Source organism: Astatotilapia calliptera, chromosome 9, assembly GCF_964374335.1.
Source record: "Astatotilapia calliptera chromosome 9, fAstCal68.1, whole genome shotgun sequence".
Classification (NCBI taxonomy): domain Eukaryota; kingdom Metazoa; phylum Chordata; class Actinopteri; order Cichliformes; family Cichlidae; genus Astatotilapia; species Astatotilapia calliptera.
In genome coordinates, this window is record NC_137430.1 from 32347869 (window position 1) to 32363956 (window position 16088).

At 42.5% G+C, this 16088-nt stretch overlaps 1 protein-coding gene across 1 annotated transcript; it reads left to right on the forward strand.

Moving 5' to 3' along the window:
• The first annotated feature begins 261 nt into the window (after positions 1-261).
• On the forward strand, positions 262-10657 carry LOC113029672 (uncharacterized). The gene is made up of 4 exons (XM_080306772.1): positions 262-570; positions 7440-7515; positions 7710-8642; positions 9834-10657. The coding sequence occupies exons 2-4, from the start codon at positions 7498-7500 to the stop codon at positions 10059-10061; spliced, it is 1179 nt and encodes a 392-aa protein (XP_080162898.1). The 5' UTR covers positions 262-570; positions 7440-7497; the 3' UTR covers positions 10062-10657.
• Positions 10658-16088: the final 5431 nt, after the last annotated feature.

The window sequence follows — 16088 nt, forward strand, 5'->3', positions numbered from 1 at the left end:
GCACAAATCATTATTTAAATGAGAATTCTTTATTTCTATGTGTGTGATTCTTGCAGTCCTCCATAAGAATCCCACCCTGGTGTAACATTGTTAAAGAGAGACGAGCGTCAGGCTGTTCCAATTCTCAGCACCGCTCTTCTCTTTTCCTGAGTCCTTAGCAATTCTCCTTCCCAGGATGACGTTTTCATCGAGGCAAAGGAAAACAAAACACCACGTGGTTACGCTGCGCAGCTGAGTCACGTGACCGCACAGTAACAAACCACAGCAGAGTCGGAAGAGTGGGGCGGAGCAAATGTGTGCAGGAGAGGAGCCGAGCAGAGAGAGCTGCTTTTTCATGAAACGGGAGTAAAGTAGTGAACTTAGAGGAGAGAAACAAAATGAAGTATCGATCATAAACCACTACCAACGTCCTGATCGATATCTGCATCGATCTGCCCACCCTTGTCTCCTGGATCGTAGCTGAGATCAGCGTGAACCACGTGGGTCTCTGCTCCCTGATCTGTTTCCTGTGTTTGGAAAGAGTTGCAGCTTCATCGCGGAGTTGCTCTCGGTTTGTGGGCTCATCTAAAGGTAAGCACCGAGCTAACTTTACTGTGAGTTCAGTTCATGTTGAGTTTAGCTCCTGAACAGTGGCGGTCGTAGCCTGTTTGGCGCCCTGGGCGAACACTCCCCCCCCCCCCCCCCCCCCCCCACGCACAAAACATATTAAGGATTGTACATTAACATAAAACTGTTGTACACACACATATGAAGAGAGAGAGAGTATACATTGTATGCAAACTGCTACCAAACAGCCATCATAATTCGTCATACAATGAGAACAGGACAAATCAACAACTGACACTGACTAATTAATACTAAAATCTGTAACATAATGTACTGTTTGCAGTTTAGTCTGTTGCTGTTGCTATTTTTTACCATTTCTTCTTGGAGCAACTGTAACCCACATTATTTCCTTAGGGATAATAAAGTATTCTGACTCTGATTGTTTCAGGATGAGCTGCCATTATCCAATCACACGTCTGCTTACCTGCATCTTTTGCTCGTTTCTCCTCCTCTTTTCTCTTTTTTCTAAACTGAGCACCTGATGGCTTTGAACTTTTCTTGTCCATCTTACATTGGTTTTAATTTTGCACTCCAGTATGAACACCCATTCCTCAACCCGAGGATCACCACAACATAACACAACAGACCTACACCTTAGTTCACAGATTCACTTAGTCTAGGGTGCATTTCTGAGATTTCACACAACCCAGGATTCAAATCATGAATCCATAATGGACTTGGATTTACATCATTATGAATGAAATGTGCTCTATCTGGAAGCAGCAGGACCCCCTCCCCTTTCGATGGGTTGTGTGTGAGACTTTAAATCAGGGGTCACCAACACGGTGCCCGCGGGCACCAGGTCGCCCGCAAGGACCACATGAGTCGCCCGCGGGCCTGTTCTAAAAATAGCTCACCATAACAACTTACCAGTAAGCTGCATCTATTTTTATTTTTTCTTGCTATTTTTTTTTATCACAATTGCATTGGCGTTAATTTGTTAGAGATAATATATAAAAAAAATGTTTATTATTAAATATTAGATCATGATCTAATATTTAGTGCTAGCTGGTCTCCACGGAAACAGTTGCCGTGAAGACCAGGAAAGGCAAAGGTGAGGAGATGAGGAAAACATGGCGGAAAAAAGGAAGAAAACATATAATTTTCACAGTGAATGGGAGGAAGAGTTCTTTTTTACCACTGTGAAAGATTCATGCGTGTGTCTCATTTGCGGGGCAACGGCAAAGCGGCACAACGTGGAGAGACATTTCCGAACGTGTCACACAAGCTACCATGCTAACTACCCAAAGGGCAGCACACTGCGAGCGGAAAAGGCCCGCGAATTAAAGGCAGGTTTGAGCAAACAGCAGTCTTTTTTCACGAGACCGGTGAAAAACTCTCAAAAAGCAACCGAAGCCTCATTTAGAGCTACACATTTCATGATTAAGAAAAAGAAGGCATTTTTAGACGGGGAGTATTTCAAAGAAGCAATGATGATAATTGCAAAAACTGTGCTTAAAGACGAGAAATATGGAAACGATGTAATCTCCACTCTCTCTGATGTCCAGCTGGGGGCAACTACAATTGTTAGAAGAGTGTCGGCTATGTCCGGGAACTTGGCCGATCAGTTGGATCAGGATCTGGCAAAGTGCAGTTGGTTTAGCATCCAGTGTGACGAGTCCGTCGACAGCAGCAGTACAGCACAGCTGATGGTCTTTATCCGGATGGTATTTGATGGTTTCTCCACAAAAGAAGAACTTCTGACACTACTGCCGCTAAAGACAACAACGAAGGGAGTTGACATCTATAACGCGGTGAAGGAGTTTTTTGCGAAGAAAAAGGTACCGTTGGAAAAGCTGGTATCAGTGACTACCGACGGGGCTCCTGCTATGATCGGCCGACATACGGGATTCATCGCTCACTGTAAAGGTGACACAGAGTTCCCAAACTTCATGCATTACCACTGCATCATTCACCAGCAGGCGTTATGCGCAAAGGTGATCGGCTTCGAGCACGTCATGACTCCCGTCGTGAAGATCATAAACAGCATCCGCCCCAGAGCTAAACAGCACAGAACATTCAAGGTGCTATTGGAGGAGCTGTCAGCTGAATATGGTGACCTGCTACTACATACGGAAATCCGATGGCTCAGCAGGGGACGGATTTTGCTTCGTTTTTTGTCACTTTTGGGTGAAATCAAGGAGTTCATGCAATCCAAAGGGGAAGACACATCTCTGCTGGAGGACACTGAGTGGACACTTGACCTTGCGTTTTTAACAGACATTACTGGGAAACTGAACCATTTGAACTGTGAGCTGCAAGGCAAAGGTAAGACTGTTGCTGACATGATAAGTGCTTTAAATGGATTTAAAGCCCAGATGAACATTTTCTCTGTGCATTTACAGAGAAAAAAGGTGCTGCACTTCCCCTCTGTGCAGATGGTGCTGAAAGACAATGCTTCTGCATCTGAGACTTTTGACAAAGTTGCAGAAAAGTACACTCAAGTCATAAACCGACTTGGTCAAGAGTTTGAGAACAGGTTTTGTGACCTTGATCAGCTTGAGCCATGTGTCTCATTTGTTTCCAATCCTTTCATGAATGTGGACACAACATGCATTGCTGAGCAACTAAGTTCAATGTTCAGCTTGGATGCTGGACAGGTGGAAATCGAAATTGTAACATTGCAAAATGACGTCCACCTCAAAGCCTATCTGGGTGCACCAAACTTTTGGTGCCTTGTTGACGTGGTGTGTGCACAGCAGCTATGAAGGTTGCCAGCCTGTTTGGTTCAACCTATCTTTGTGAATCAGCCTTTTCTGACATGAACTTCATCAAGAACAAACACAGAACACGCCTCTCTGATGCACATCTGCAAGACTCACTCAGAGTTGCAGTGTCAAGTTATACCCCAGATTACAACACACTGGTGAACAGCATGCAATGCCAGGTTTCCCACTAACAGACAAAGAAAGCCATATTAGATGTTCTCAGTGGCAACATTACAGTGTCATGTCAAAGTTGAATTTAATTATTGAAAAACAAATGTGTTTGTTAAGTGTAACATGTGACAATTTGCTTTAAAATGCTGCCAATTTGGTGAAAAGTTCTGTAAAATTTGAAAGTTGATTTTTTTTGTATGTTACATACATACAAAAATAATGTATGTAACAGTGCATGATTTGTTAAAATTTGTTAGTGGTAAGTGAAAATGTTGTAGAAGTGATCACTTCAAAATGTAAATACTTGCAGAGATATATAGAAATAAAGCGTTGCATATTGATATTTATGTTTCCTACCTTGTTTCCTAATTGCATTCTTTATAATTATGGTGAAAAATAATTAACATAATTAGTGTCCGTACATAGATGAATATCATTAATTATTAATGATAACACATAATTAAGTTAAACTGAGGAAATTTGTTATTTGAGAAGTGTGTGTCAAACTGGTAGCCCTTCACATTAATCGGTACCCAAGAAGTAGCTCTCACTTTCAAAAAGGTTGGTGACCCCTGCTTTAAATCATCAAACTGTAAATTAAAAATTTTAAATTGTTATTGATCCCTTTACCCCTGGTCCTAAAGTGTACATTTATTTTCTTACTCTTCTTATATTTTTTGTTTGTTTACTTGCATTGTTGTAACTGGAGCCTCGTCGTCTCGTCTCTCTGGACTGTCTGTAGCGGAGATGACAATAAAGTTTACTTTGACTTCAGCAGCGAGCAGGAGCACCGAGGAAAAACATGGGTGCAAATTATAAGTCTGTATCATGGTGTCTGGTGTTTTAGTGTTTGTTGGTTTGTTTTTATTTTGTTTTATTTTGCGAGTTGGTTATTAGATGCTGCTCCCCGCCGCCCCGCCCTCTCCTCTCTGTGCCGCAAGCAGCAGGCGCACCTCGCAAACGAAGGGCGCCCTTACTCCCAGCAAATGGGCGATAGAAAACCGATCGGTGCGTATGCCATTCCCAATATGCGCTGGCTGGGGAGCATGAGTATGAGCATTTTTTTTTTTTTTTTTTTTGCCGAAGCCCGTGATGCCGCCCCCCCACCACGGTGCCTACAGCCTCATTTATATTTGAAGTGACCCGAGCAATCAGTAGTTTTCTGATGAGGCAGCAGCTCTCCAGGGCAGAGACAATGTTCTTATTTTTCTCCTCCTTCTCCCTGAGGGTCTTCCACTTTAAGCTGGGTCCTTTTTATTCCAGTCTCTCTGTAAATAGTTATGTTGTTTATATTTATGTTTAATGTTTTTCTGTTTGAGAATTTTAATATTATTTGAAATAAATTTTTGTAATGACTAATGTCTCAGTTCTACTACACAGCAGATATTGGCACAGAACTTGACACATGTAGAATTTATTTCATATTATACTAATGAAAATACTAATACTAATGTATAGCAACATAGTGATGACCAATTATTTAAGAGAATAAAGAGAGGTTAGTTCCAGGAGCTGCCCCGTCGTCCAGGGGCAGCACCTGGAGCAAATGGTGAAACTCACCAAACTGCTCACGCCTCTGGAGGACCTGATGGACCCAGGTACGGTGAGGACGTCCTTTACGCCGCTGCTCTGTTCTCCACAGTAAATAGAAAAGGGAGACTCTCTCTTCAAACGCTAGCTCGACAGCTGCCATCTTGCAAACATACCGTCTGGCACAACTTCCTCCCACATTTCCACTTCAATAATTCACGTTGGACACGCGTCGAGGTGCGAATTTGCATGCGTCAAGCTAGGGGCGTCTGGCGCGTTTTGGTCGTGTCTACTGCATTCGGTGTGAACACACCATAAAATCTGGGACTCTCCACCATTTGAACCTAGAACTGAAGAAGCTTCTCAGACGAGAGGTGAAACGTCTTCAAGCAACTTAATGAAGTGGTGATCATGTCCAGGCCGTGTTTTATAATCACAGGGGTTGCTGAAGGTGTTGAATGTCTTGGGTGGGGGAGTAACAGGTCATTGTTGGTAGAATCCACAGCAGGAGCTGTTCAGGCTGATGACTAGGTGTGAAATGTTGGTAGAGTGGGGTCTTTAGGTTTGTGCTTGGTTCACTGTCTGAGTGTTTTCCAGACAGAATCAGAGTCATTAGCTGAAAACAGTTTTTGGAGTTTAGCCTCACTAAACCTGAACAAGGAATGAATGAATGCCTTTATTTGTCGGTTGCAGTTGCCTGCAACTGAAATTGCTGGTTTCCAAAAGGGAGTCAGCATGAGAAGAAAACAAGAACTCCATAGCAGATAAAGTAAGCACCGATATTATCATACCATAACACCATAAAACACAGACAAGCAACATGGGGGAGTATGCCGTGTGCACAGCTGCATCTGCAATCTTGCGATCCCGACTCCGGTTGAGCCGCTGTCCACATGGGAGGTAAGCATGGGGAGGCGTTGGATTCGAGTAAGGGAGGGTGGTGGTGAGGGCGTATCAGTGTACGTGTGTGTGCGTTTCGGGATGCGTGTCCTGTGTTCAGCCTGAGAAAGTGGCCTTCCGCCTATTAGGCAAAGATCAACAGTCCGCAGCCTACTGAGGTGGCAATGAAGAATCAGGCAAGAGAGTCAGCTCGTTCTCGTTATCATATCTGAGGGAAGAATTGTTGTTGTTCGCCTCAGCCTTCAAGTGTCCAGCTGGCGCCTTCAGGGTGGGGGGTAGCCGCATGAGAAATCATGGTTATGTTGTTTTCGGACGAACAGACTGCATCAATTTTACAGTTGTTCTTAATGTCCATCACTGGTCTCCAGGTGTATCTCCCGTTTAAGAGCTGTGAGCTCCTCCAAGATCTTTCCCATATTTTGTTCAGTAAGAACAGTCCCAGCACTCACAGCTCTTCCCACACTTTCGATCATAGCGGCTAGCCTTGTGCCGGTTTGAACAGCAGTCACCACTTTCTTCAATTTCCGATAAGCCAGGGCCATGCCAGCTCCGATCAGCAAGAATCCTGTTATCATGGTTCCAAATAGGTAGATGTCTCCAATATCCTCGATAGACAGTCCCGCTAGGCACACAACATGCCACTTCTGCCACCCGTCCATCGTGTATCCAGCAGGGAACGTCCCTTCAGGACACTCGGGCTCTCCCGAACCCAGGCTTCTCGTTGAGAATAGAGTGCCAATTGCGTTAAGGGACCAGTTGATCAAATTCATAGTTCTTCTTTAGGTTTTAGAGAACAAGAGTGAGAATGAGACACTCTCTCAGGGTTTGACTCAGACAAGACCAGACAATGACATAGAAGCAAGCGAGCAGGGAAGATAACCGGGAGGAGAGCGTGAAAGAGGTGTCCGTCTCCTCCGAGAGCCAAAGTGGAAAAAAAGAAACTGTCTCCCCTTTAGCTTAGCTGTGAACCAGAGCTCGTCAGTATTCTAACTCACCCTGGTGTGTGATGCTGTGCAGCTGTCCTCACAGATGCTGATGTTACAGGACGTCACAGCATCTCTATAATAATCCAAATTGTTGTTAACAATCCTGAAAACCTGCCAGTCGGTGCAGTCCAGACACACCTGCAGATTCTCCACAGCCTCATCAGTCCACTGCTTCAGTGTCTTTACAAAAGCTTAAGACAGTTTCAGTTTGTGCCTGTTTGCAGGGATCAAGTGAACCGTGACATGGTCTGAGAATCTTGATGTAGTTTGAGATGATGACCCTCTTACTATCAGCTCACCTTCTGTTTTGTAGAGTATTTTTTTATCCATTTTGTTTAATAAAATCTATGAGGTTCAAATGAAGCACCAAACTGCAGTTACTCAGTCAGTGGAGGTTTATTACTGCAGTTTCTCACCACTGTTGTTAACTGAAGGCTGACACACTGACTGAAGACATTTAGTTTGAGTGGATTTGAGCTTTCCATCTCAGCTTCTTTTGGTCAAGGATGAAATACATATAAATATATTTTTGTTCCAGCTGATCATCAGGAGGAGACGAGCCATTTAGACTCAGCTCAGCCACTACAGAGGAAACAATGACTTCAACCCAAAAGGTGAGCAAGAATATCACTGTGGACGTTACAACTCTCATTGTAGCATATCATTGTAATGTGATAATATCAGCAGAAGGTGGTGGTAACACACCTACGACGTGTTTGTTGACATCTTTGATTCCACTAATGGAGTTTCAGTTTGTTCCATGACTGCATTTCACTCACTGCCTCTGTTTGTATCTCTGTCACTGCAGGACCAACATGGAGCGAGAAGTCAGCGCTCTCAGGAGGACGACAAACCTCACAGAAGAAAGGGAGCGAAAACATACAGCTGTGAGGAGTGTGGGAAGGATTTTACTCGGGCCGACAGCTTAAAAACACACCAACTCATCCACAGTCGAGTTAAAGCTTACAGCTGTGAGTTGTGTGGAAAATCTTTTACCCTGGCTGGAAACTTGAAACGACACCAGCTGACCCACAGTGGAGTTAAAGCTTACAGCTGTGACTTGTGTCGAAAGTTTTTCAACCAGGCTGTACACTTAAAGAGACACCAACTCATCCACAGTGGAATTAAACAGTACAACTGTGACTTGTGTGGAGATTTTTTTACCCACCCTGGAAGCTTGAAAAGACACCAACTCATCCACAGTGTAGTTAAACCGTACACCTGTGACTTGTGTGGAAATGCTTTTACCCAGGCTCAAAGCTTAAAAACACACCAACTCATCCACAGTGGAGTTAAAGCGTACACGTGTGACTTGTGTGGGAAATCTTTTACCCAGGCTCGACACTTAAAAGCACACCAACTCATCCACAGTGGAGTTAAAGCACACAGCTGCGATCAGTGTGGCAAAGCTTTTACTCACAGTAGCCACTTACAGAATCATCTAGTTACCCACTCTGGAATTAATAAGTACAGATGTGACATTTGTGGAAAAACTTTCAGTCGCAATGGGGACCTAAATAGACACATCCGCATTCACACTGGACAGGATGTTTACTGCTGTGATCAGTGTTGGAAACCGTTTACAACAGATGCACAGTTACAAAGCCACATGCTTAGCCACACTGAGGAGAGACCTTATAAATGTGACCTGTGTGAGAAGACTTTTAAATCTCCACGTTACCTGAAAATACACCAACAGATCCACACCAGAAAGAAACTCTACAAGTGCAGTTACTGTGAGGTATGTATTTATATTTATATCTTCTAATTTCAGTGTCACTGTTTGGCTCATTAAATTGTGTTAGCATGTTAGTAATTCTACTGGATTCAATGGCATCTACTGGAATTTGGAAAATGTCAGTAAAGAACATGATGAGTCATCTAACTAACAGCAATTATTACTGTTACTTTGTATCCATATTTGAGGATTTACAGTTGCAATTGTTTTGAAGCATTATTTAAATTAGTCCTAAGAGCAACTGGTGGAAAGTCACCTTAATTCCAGTCACTCTGCAGTAACTGGATCGAATGGAATATGGATCTTGTAAATGGCACTAATTGATCTTCTCGGATGGGAGGTGAAACATCTTTGAGAAACTTTAAAAACTCCAGATGCTTTTCTTTACAAGCTCCTTAGACTACGATAATGTACGCCTGAGAACCTTCACAGACTGGGTATGATTTTACAACTCCTTTAAATTCTGATTCAGTTTGATTTTGACTATTATAATTATTCCATTTAGCATGGATATATATAGTGTAGAGGAACCCTGTAAAATAAATATATTCATTTCCAAATAAAGAACAGATCTTAACACAGTTACTTATGGTACTTTTTAAATTTTATTTCTGAGATTTGTGGTATTTCACAGTATATTTCCTCCATTTTGCACATGGACATCTGGTTTTATTTGTGGTCTCAGTCCCAGCTCACTTAACTCTCACTTCCAAGTTTCAAAAAAAGAAATATATTTAAAAATCTCCTGAAATTTCCTTTCCTAATAATTTCTGTGAATGTGTGAGTAAGGTATGTTGTATAAGGTGCTTTGAGTGCTCAGAGTGGAAAAGTGCTCTATATGAACCAGTCAATTTTACTTGTATTCACTAACTTAACAACAGGAGGGTCATCTAACTAAAACCAATCAGTGTATCCCACCTGACCCCCTCAGAATCAGCTGACTTTTAATAGTCTCCAAGTTTTATTTAAATGTCCTATGTATGTATAAGTATGGTGAGAGTCTGTTTGCAGCCAGGGTAGCAGTGCTTCTTGCTGTTCCTCTGCATCACAGACATTTATTGTAGCCCATTAAGCTGTTATAATGTAAACAGTAAAATATAATTGGATGTTGTCAGAGATGCTCTTTATTTCAGGTGGCGTTCAGGATTAAAATGTTGAAGGACTGACTCACACTGTCTTTGTGTCTTTGTTTAGAAGCAGAGTGACACAGATGGATCCAGTTTTCAACCCTATTGTCAGTGTGGTGGTGGGAAAGCGTTTCGTTGTGACCTTTGTGGAAAAACTTTCAACCAGCAACGAAGCCTAAAAAAGCATCAGCTTAGACACACACAAGACAAAATGATCTACTGTAAAGAATGTGGAAGAGGCTTCCCCACTCAATCTGATTTTAAACAACATGAACTGTTCCACGGTGGGGTTTAAAAGCACGCCTGTAACCAGTGCTTACCAGCTTAAAAGACATAAACGAGTCCACACAGGAGAGAAACCATACAAGTGTAGACACTGTAACAAAAGGTTCTCACAATCGAGCAGTCGTAACCTTCATGAACGTACACATGTTGAAGGGAACTTCAGCTGTGACCAGTGTGACAAGAGCTTCAAGAATCTCAGTTCATACTCCGAACACAAACGATCCCATTCTCATTATACATTATCTGCTCTGTGCAAACAGAGTAAGCGTGATCATTAAATCATTCCTATTACTGAATCACAATGACTCTGCAGAGACAGAAAGATCCTCTTCTGGGGCCCGTTCTTCGTACCTCGCTAAGTAAGTTAGCTGGATTTGATTGTTGACCATTTCGCGTGATCTTGGATCGTTCGGTTCTCCGAAGCTCATCCGGGACTTGCTGTCATAGTAACAGATCCGTAAGCGTAAACCTGCTCGGGAGCAGGCTTACTTTATGTAAACAGGATTAGATCGCGGCCACTCAGGTATGTCCGCTTCATGTATACGAAAGCAACAGCGATATTTTACCACTGTTTCACCATAAATAAATATCATCAATGTAACTAAAGACAATGCAGTACTTGATCCTTTTATTGATTTCATACAGATACATACAGGTCATTTCCTAAAAAATGAAATGTACTATTAACATTCTATTACATGTATGTGATTATTTCAGATGTAATTCTTATTTTAGAGTAGTAATTGTAAATTACTTCGTGTAATCAAGATGAGAGACCACGGCTATAAAAGCGAAGGTGGATTTGGGAAGCCTGTCGCTGCCATATCCTGTCCGTATACGCGAGCCACCCATTGTGGAAGGTGCAAGATTGATAAGGAGAGTCCTCAGAATTCAGCGTATATTGCGGGACAGACAGGATCCTTTAGCTCAGCGCGACAGTGTGCTCATAGAGAGATATCGATTTTCCCGTGAGGGTATTATTCACTTAACCAACTTGTTGACGAGGGGGTGCAGGACCACCACCTGTCTTTTTTTGCTCTGCCCTTTTCTTGGTTGCGGTTATAAACAAACAAACAGATTATTTCAGGGTCTCTTTCCAAGAGACGAAAAGCAATATAAGTGATAAATATTACCATTCTGTAGAATATTCTTATATTTCACTTTTACTTGTTCCCATGTTCTAGTGGGTCCTGTCGTGGCTCTAATGTGAAAGAGGATATAATGTAATATAATATAATAAATTTACCCTACCACCTACTGGTGTTGGCCAGAGGGGCCGATGGTGCGATATGGCAGCCTGGCTTCTGTCAGTCTGCCCCAGGGCAGCTGTGGCTACAACCGTAGCTGCCTCCACCAGTGTGTGAATGTGAGAGTGAATGAATAGTGGCATTGTAAAGCGCTTTGGGTGCCTTGAAAAGTGCTATATAAATCCAATCCATTATTATTATTATTATTATTATTAATATTATTAAATTACTTACGAGTTTAATTTGTCAGCAACTTTCTGCCAGCCCTCTCTCCTTGCTTTTGCAGCCTTTGCAGTGTTCCCTTGCGTTTTAATTAAACTCTGAAACTCCTGAAATCCCTCAATCAAGGGTTCTTGCTCTGCTGCCGAAAAATACCGAGCGCTCTCCTTCGACATTTTCGCCGACCAATCAAAGGGTTGCCGATCAATGTTTCTACTATCGATGCGTAGCCCCTGTTAAGCCACCCAGTGATCTCACATTACTTCATCCAGCTATACTAATCGTCAACAACAGGTGTGTTCGGAGAACCGGAATAGCGAGCTCAAAGTTGGCGCGATGATTTGATCTTGGATGTAGTAAGCGAGGTACGAAGAACGAACCCCTGGTTTCAGGGTCAGACTTAAAAACCTTGAGATCAGGCTCCACAGAGTTCAGATGGAATCTCCTGTAAAGAGTGTCAGCTGATGTCACACTTGGATCTCACAAGGTAGCTCTGATTTCTGGACCTGCAGTAAATAATCCTGAATCTTAAATTTAATAAGATGCAAATATAGATGTGTACATCAAGTTTTTGTGTTTTAATTTTAATGGATTTTATTGCTCTGAAATGTTATTCCTGTCACATTTACATAATTCCCCCTCAGAAAACAGTAGTGTTTAGTTGTAATACTTGTATTATAAAGTTATAGAAATATCTTTTAAAGCCAACTGATAAGTGTCAGTCTTGGTAGCTGGGGATCAGTCTGCCAGGGCCTCCGCTCCTGGCCACCGCCTGACTCGCATTGCACCCGACCCCTACCGTGCCTCCTGCGGGTGGTGGGCCTGCAGGAAGATGGGCCCCTGTCCCTTTTTCGGGGTGTGTCCCCATGGACTAAGGCCCGGCCAGCATACGCTCGCCCTCGGGCACCCTCCCCGGGCCTGACTCCAAGGCGTGTCCCCGGTAACCATATCCCAGGCAGGGTGAACTGTTCCCTCGATGGTCTTTTCACAGGGGTCTTCTGAATCGCTCTTTGTCCAACCGATGCCAAACGGATGATGTCACAGGTTCGGAGTTTTGACTGCCGTCCCCTCTTAATTTAACTGTGATTAATATGTTATGAAGCTTAACTTTAATCTCAGCCAAACCAATTTACTCAAATAAAACTTTGAAGTAGACCAAACATTAAAATTTGGAAGTTATCTAAGAGACTTGTATATCATGTTTAACCTGAGTAGGAAAAAGGCCGAGGGGGGGTTGAAAACGATGTGTGGGAGTCTGTTCTCGCTGGGCTCTAGTGATCCTTGACCTCGCAGTCTGCTATCAAGCTGGTGGGTAACAGGCATCTCCGGAAACGTCGAAGCACTTTTGTATGTATGGGATATCTTGATAAATCAAGCAGATATTTGAAGTTTACACAACTACATTCTATCCTGAAAATAACTTAAAAGTTTATTTTGTGACCCAGAAAGAGTAATATTTAAAAAAATTTAGCCACGCTCCTCCGCCGTTGCCGTGTTTAAATTTTGGACAAAATGCATTCTGGGATATTTAGCTGTACAAAGTTCACACAAGTCACCACCAATGCATGCTCGATAAAATGGGCGGAGTGAGAACACATCTGGGAATTTTTTGCGTTCTCTGCTTGATGCGCATGTCACTGTCACTACCTGATCCGTACTGGAAACCCGATCGGTACCACACATGTGCGAAAGGCCACTATTTCTGCTCATTTACGATAGTTACGGGTCAGAGTATCTGTTAAGATGTTAACAATATTAAGTATCTCTTAAAATGTTATAATGAAACATTTATATTTAACGTAGAGAAAAATGAAAAATAAAAAGATAGCCACAGATCAGGACTCCCCGATCCTTACTGCACATGTATGTGCAAAGTCAGACCGTACAAATCGGGTCTACACGATTCGTACCGCGGATGTGCAGATGTTTTCTTCTTCTTCTGTTTCTTTTAATGGCAGTTTACTCCCCAGTGTACGAGGATACTGCCACCTGCTGACCGAGCGAATGAACCCTTTTTTTAACTGAACTGGGCGTGTTAAATTTGATTTAGTGATAGTCGAGTGTGTTTATACTTGTCTGTGTGGAGAGGATTGTTGGAATAGTGATGAGGATTTCCGCTATCACTGTCAATTGTCAGTAAACACTTAATCTGGGTGATGAATCTTCATGTGACATATTACTAGAGCTGTATTATTAAGTCTGTCATTAGGCGCCATTCTTCTTATTTTAAAGCGTTGTTGTTTAATTGGGGGACGCTCTCTGTTAAGGAGAAAAGCATGAATTTGTTTGTATACGGATTATCTGTTGTTTAAATGTCCCGGGCAGTCGAAAAGGAGGCTAGGAGCTAACTGGACGCTAACCGTGTCACTCAAATAATTAACTGTCGCAATGTTGGCAAAGAGAAGAAATGACGTAAGATTTGCGCATGCATGGTATGGATCGGGTAGCGACAGCGTACTTTGAATTGGAACAGTACTGATGACGTGTCATGAGTAGGGATGGGTATCGTTTAGGTTTTATCCGATACCAGTACCAAACCGGTAGTTTTGAAACGGTGCTTAAACGGTGCTCGAACCGGTGCTTAAAGAATGGAAAACACAAAATTGGTCCAAAAACCTCTCATGTTCAGCTGTTTTTTTTATAAAAAGATAACAATGTTAGCCTTTTCTGCAGCTACAGGGGATTTATGGCATCACTCTTGGCCAAAAACTTCTCATGTTTAGCTGTTTTCCTCTTTTTCTTTGGTCATTTTAGCCTTTTTGTCCAGGGGGAAGGGAGTATCTGCCATCAAACAAGAAGACAGCCGCATGTAGCTATGATGATGTTTGCTAGTTCACCTTACATGCATTAATGTAATAACGTGGTTAGCCTACTCAACGTAAATTACACACGAACAACATTAAGCTACTCACGCAGAGAAGAACGGCTGCTGCTGCATCATCATCCTCATCATTTCTGCTACACTGGCAGGGCTAGGGGCCAGGACTCTGCTCTTCGGGTTTTTGGGGGATGTTGCAAACTCCGGGTCCGATAACAGGCACCATACCTGCAGTAGATGCGCTCGGTGTGAGGTCTCGCAGCAAGCTCTCAAATACGGCGCATTTCTCAGCTTGTAACAAAATGCTATACGTCATCAGGTGTTTCATCAGATTCGAGGTGTTACCTCCTTTGACAGTATCACAGTATCAGCTTAAAGCACTTGTTGCTCCTGAGTTTGCATCTTTTGCTGTGAAGTACAGCCAGACTTTGACCGCTTCACCTTGGGCATTTTTAATCTGTAGCTCTGCTCTAACTGAACGTACGTACCTGGGCCCGCCTACTACGCTCGCAAAGGTAAAATGATTGGCTGGAATCCAAAGTGTGTGACATCTCAGGAAAAAAAACACCGAAATGTGCGCAGCTTATCGGTCTGGTTACTACCGTTCACGTCAGAACCTGTGCCATCATCGCACCGGATACCGGTACCCATCCCTAATCACGAGTACACGAGAACACAAGTACGCATATTGAGACAGGTCCAATTTCTTCACCCTCTGCCAGGATTCTGTGAGGAACATAACGTCCAAGCTATCACTCATTAAAAAAAGCCATTTAGTATAAATGATTTGTTGGCATATAGATTTGAAACAAAGAACTGAAAAACACTTGAAATATAGTTGCATATAAGACATTCATGAAAACACAAAAACTGTCATTGTAGTGGGGGTTTTTTTTAGTTTAAAGAATATGATAAATATAAACTACTATGTAAATGATTATTTATGGCAAGAAAATGTATTATTTTCAATTGGATTAATGGAAAACTACCAACAATAACTCAGTGGTATAAAGAAATCTTTAGAGCTTTACCAATGGAAAGACTGAGTGCAAAATTAAGTGGCAATGATGATATTTTTTTGGATATGTGGCGCCCTGTAATGGATTACTTATCTGATGATCTGAAGACAACCATAGTGAGAGGGGCAGGCCCACTCCAATGGCGGGTTGGGTTTGTCAGGACAAATGTGTAAATGCGTGGTAGACCAAATTATTTACCATACTGTATTAGTTTTCTGTTTACATGTCTCAGACTGCTTATTATGTTATTTTTGTTTTTGTTTTTTTTTGTTTTTCCTTTGTTGTGGTTCTGGTAGTTGTTTTTGTTTTTTGTTTTTTGGGGAATAAAAGGAAAAAAATAAATAAATAAGAAAAAAGTTTCTCGTACTCATGCTGCCCTGACATACTGCCAACGTATTTTTGGGATAATAACAATAATGGATTGCATTTATATAGCACTTTTCGGGGCCCTCAAAGCGCTTTACAATTCCACTATTCATTCACTCTCACATTCACACACTGGTGGAGGCAAGCTACAGTTGTAGCCACAGCTGCCCTGGGGTAGACTGACAGAAGCGAGGCTGCCATATCGCCCCATCGGCCCCTCTGGCCATCACCAGTAGGCGGTAGTTGAAGTGTCTTGCCCAAGGACACAACGACCGAGACTGTCCGAGCCGGGGCTCGAACCGGCAACCTTCCGGTCACAAAACAAACTGCCAAATCTTTGAGGCACGATTGCCCCGATGTCATAGGCA

Excerpts from the sequence above, each read along its gene's own strand:
- LOC113029672 (XM_080306772.1), top strand. Across the intron at positions 8,643-9,833 it reads ACAAGTGCAGTTACTGTGAG|AAGCAGAGTGACACAGATGG; the intron begins GTATGTATTTAT and ends GTCTTTGTTTAG.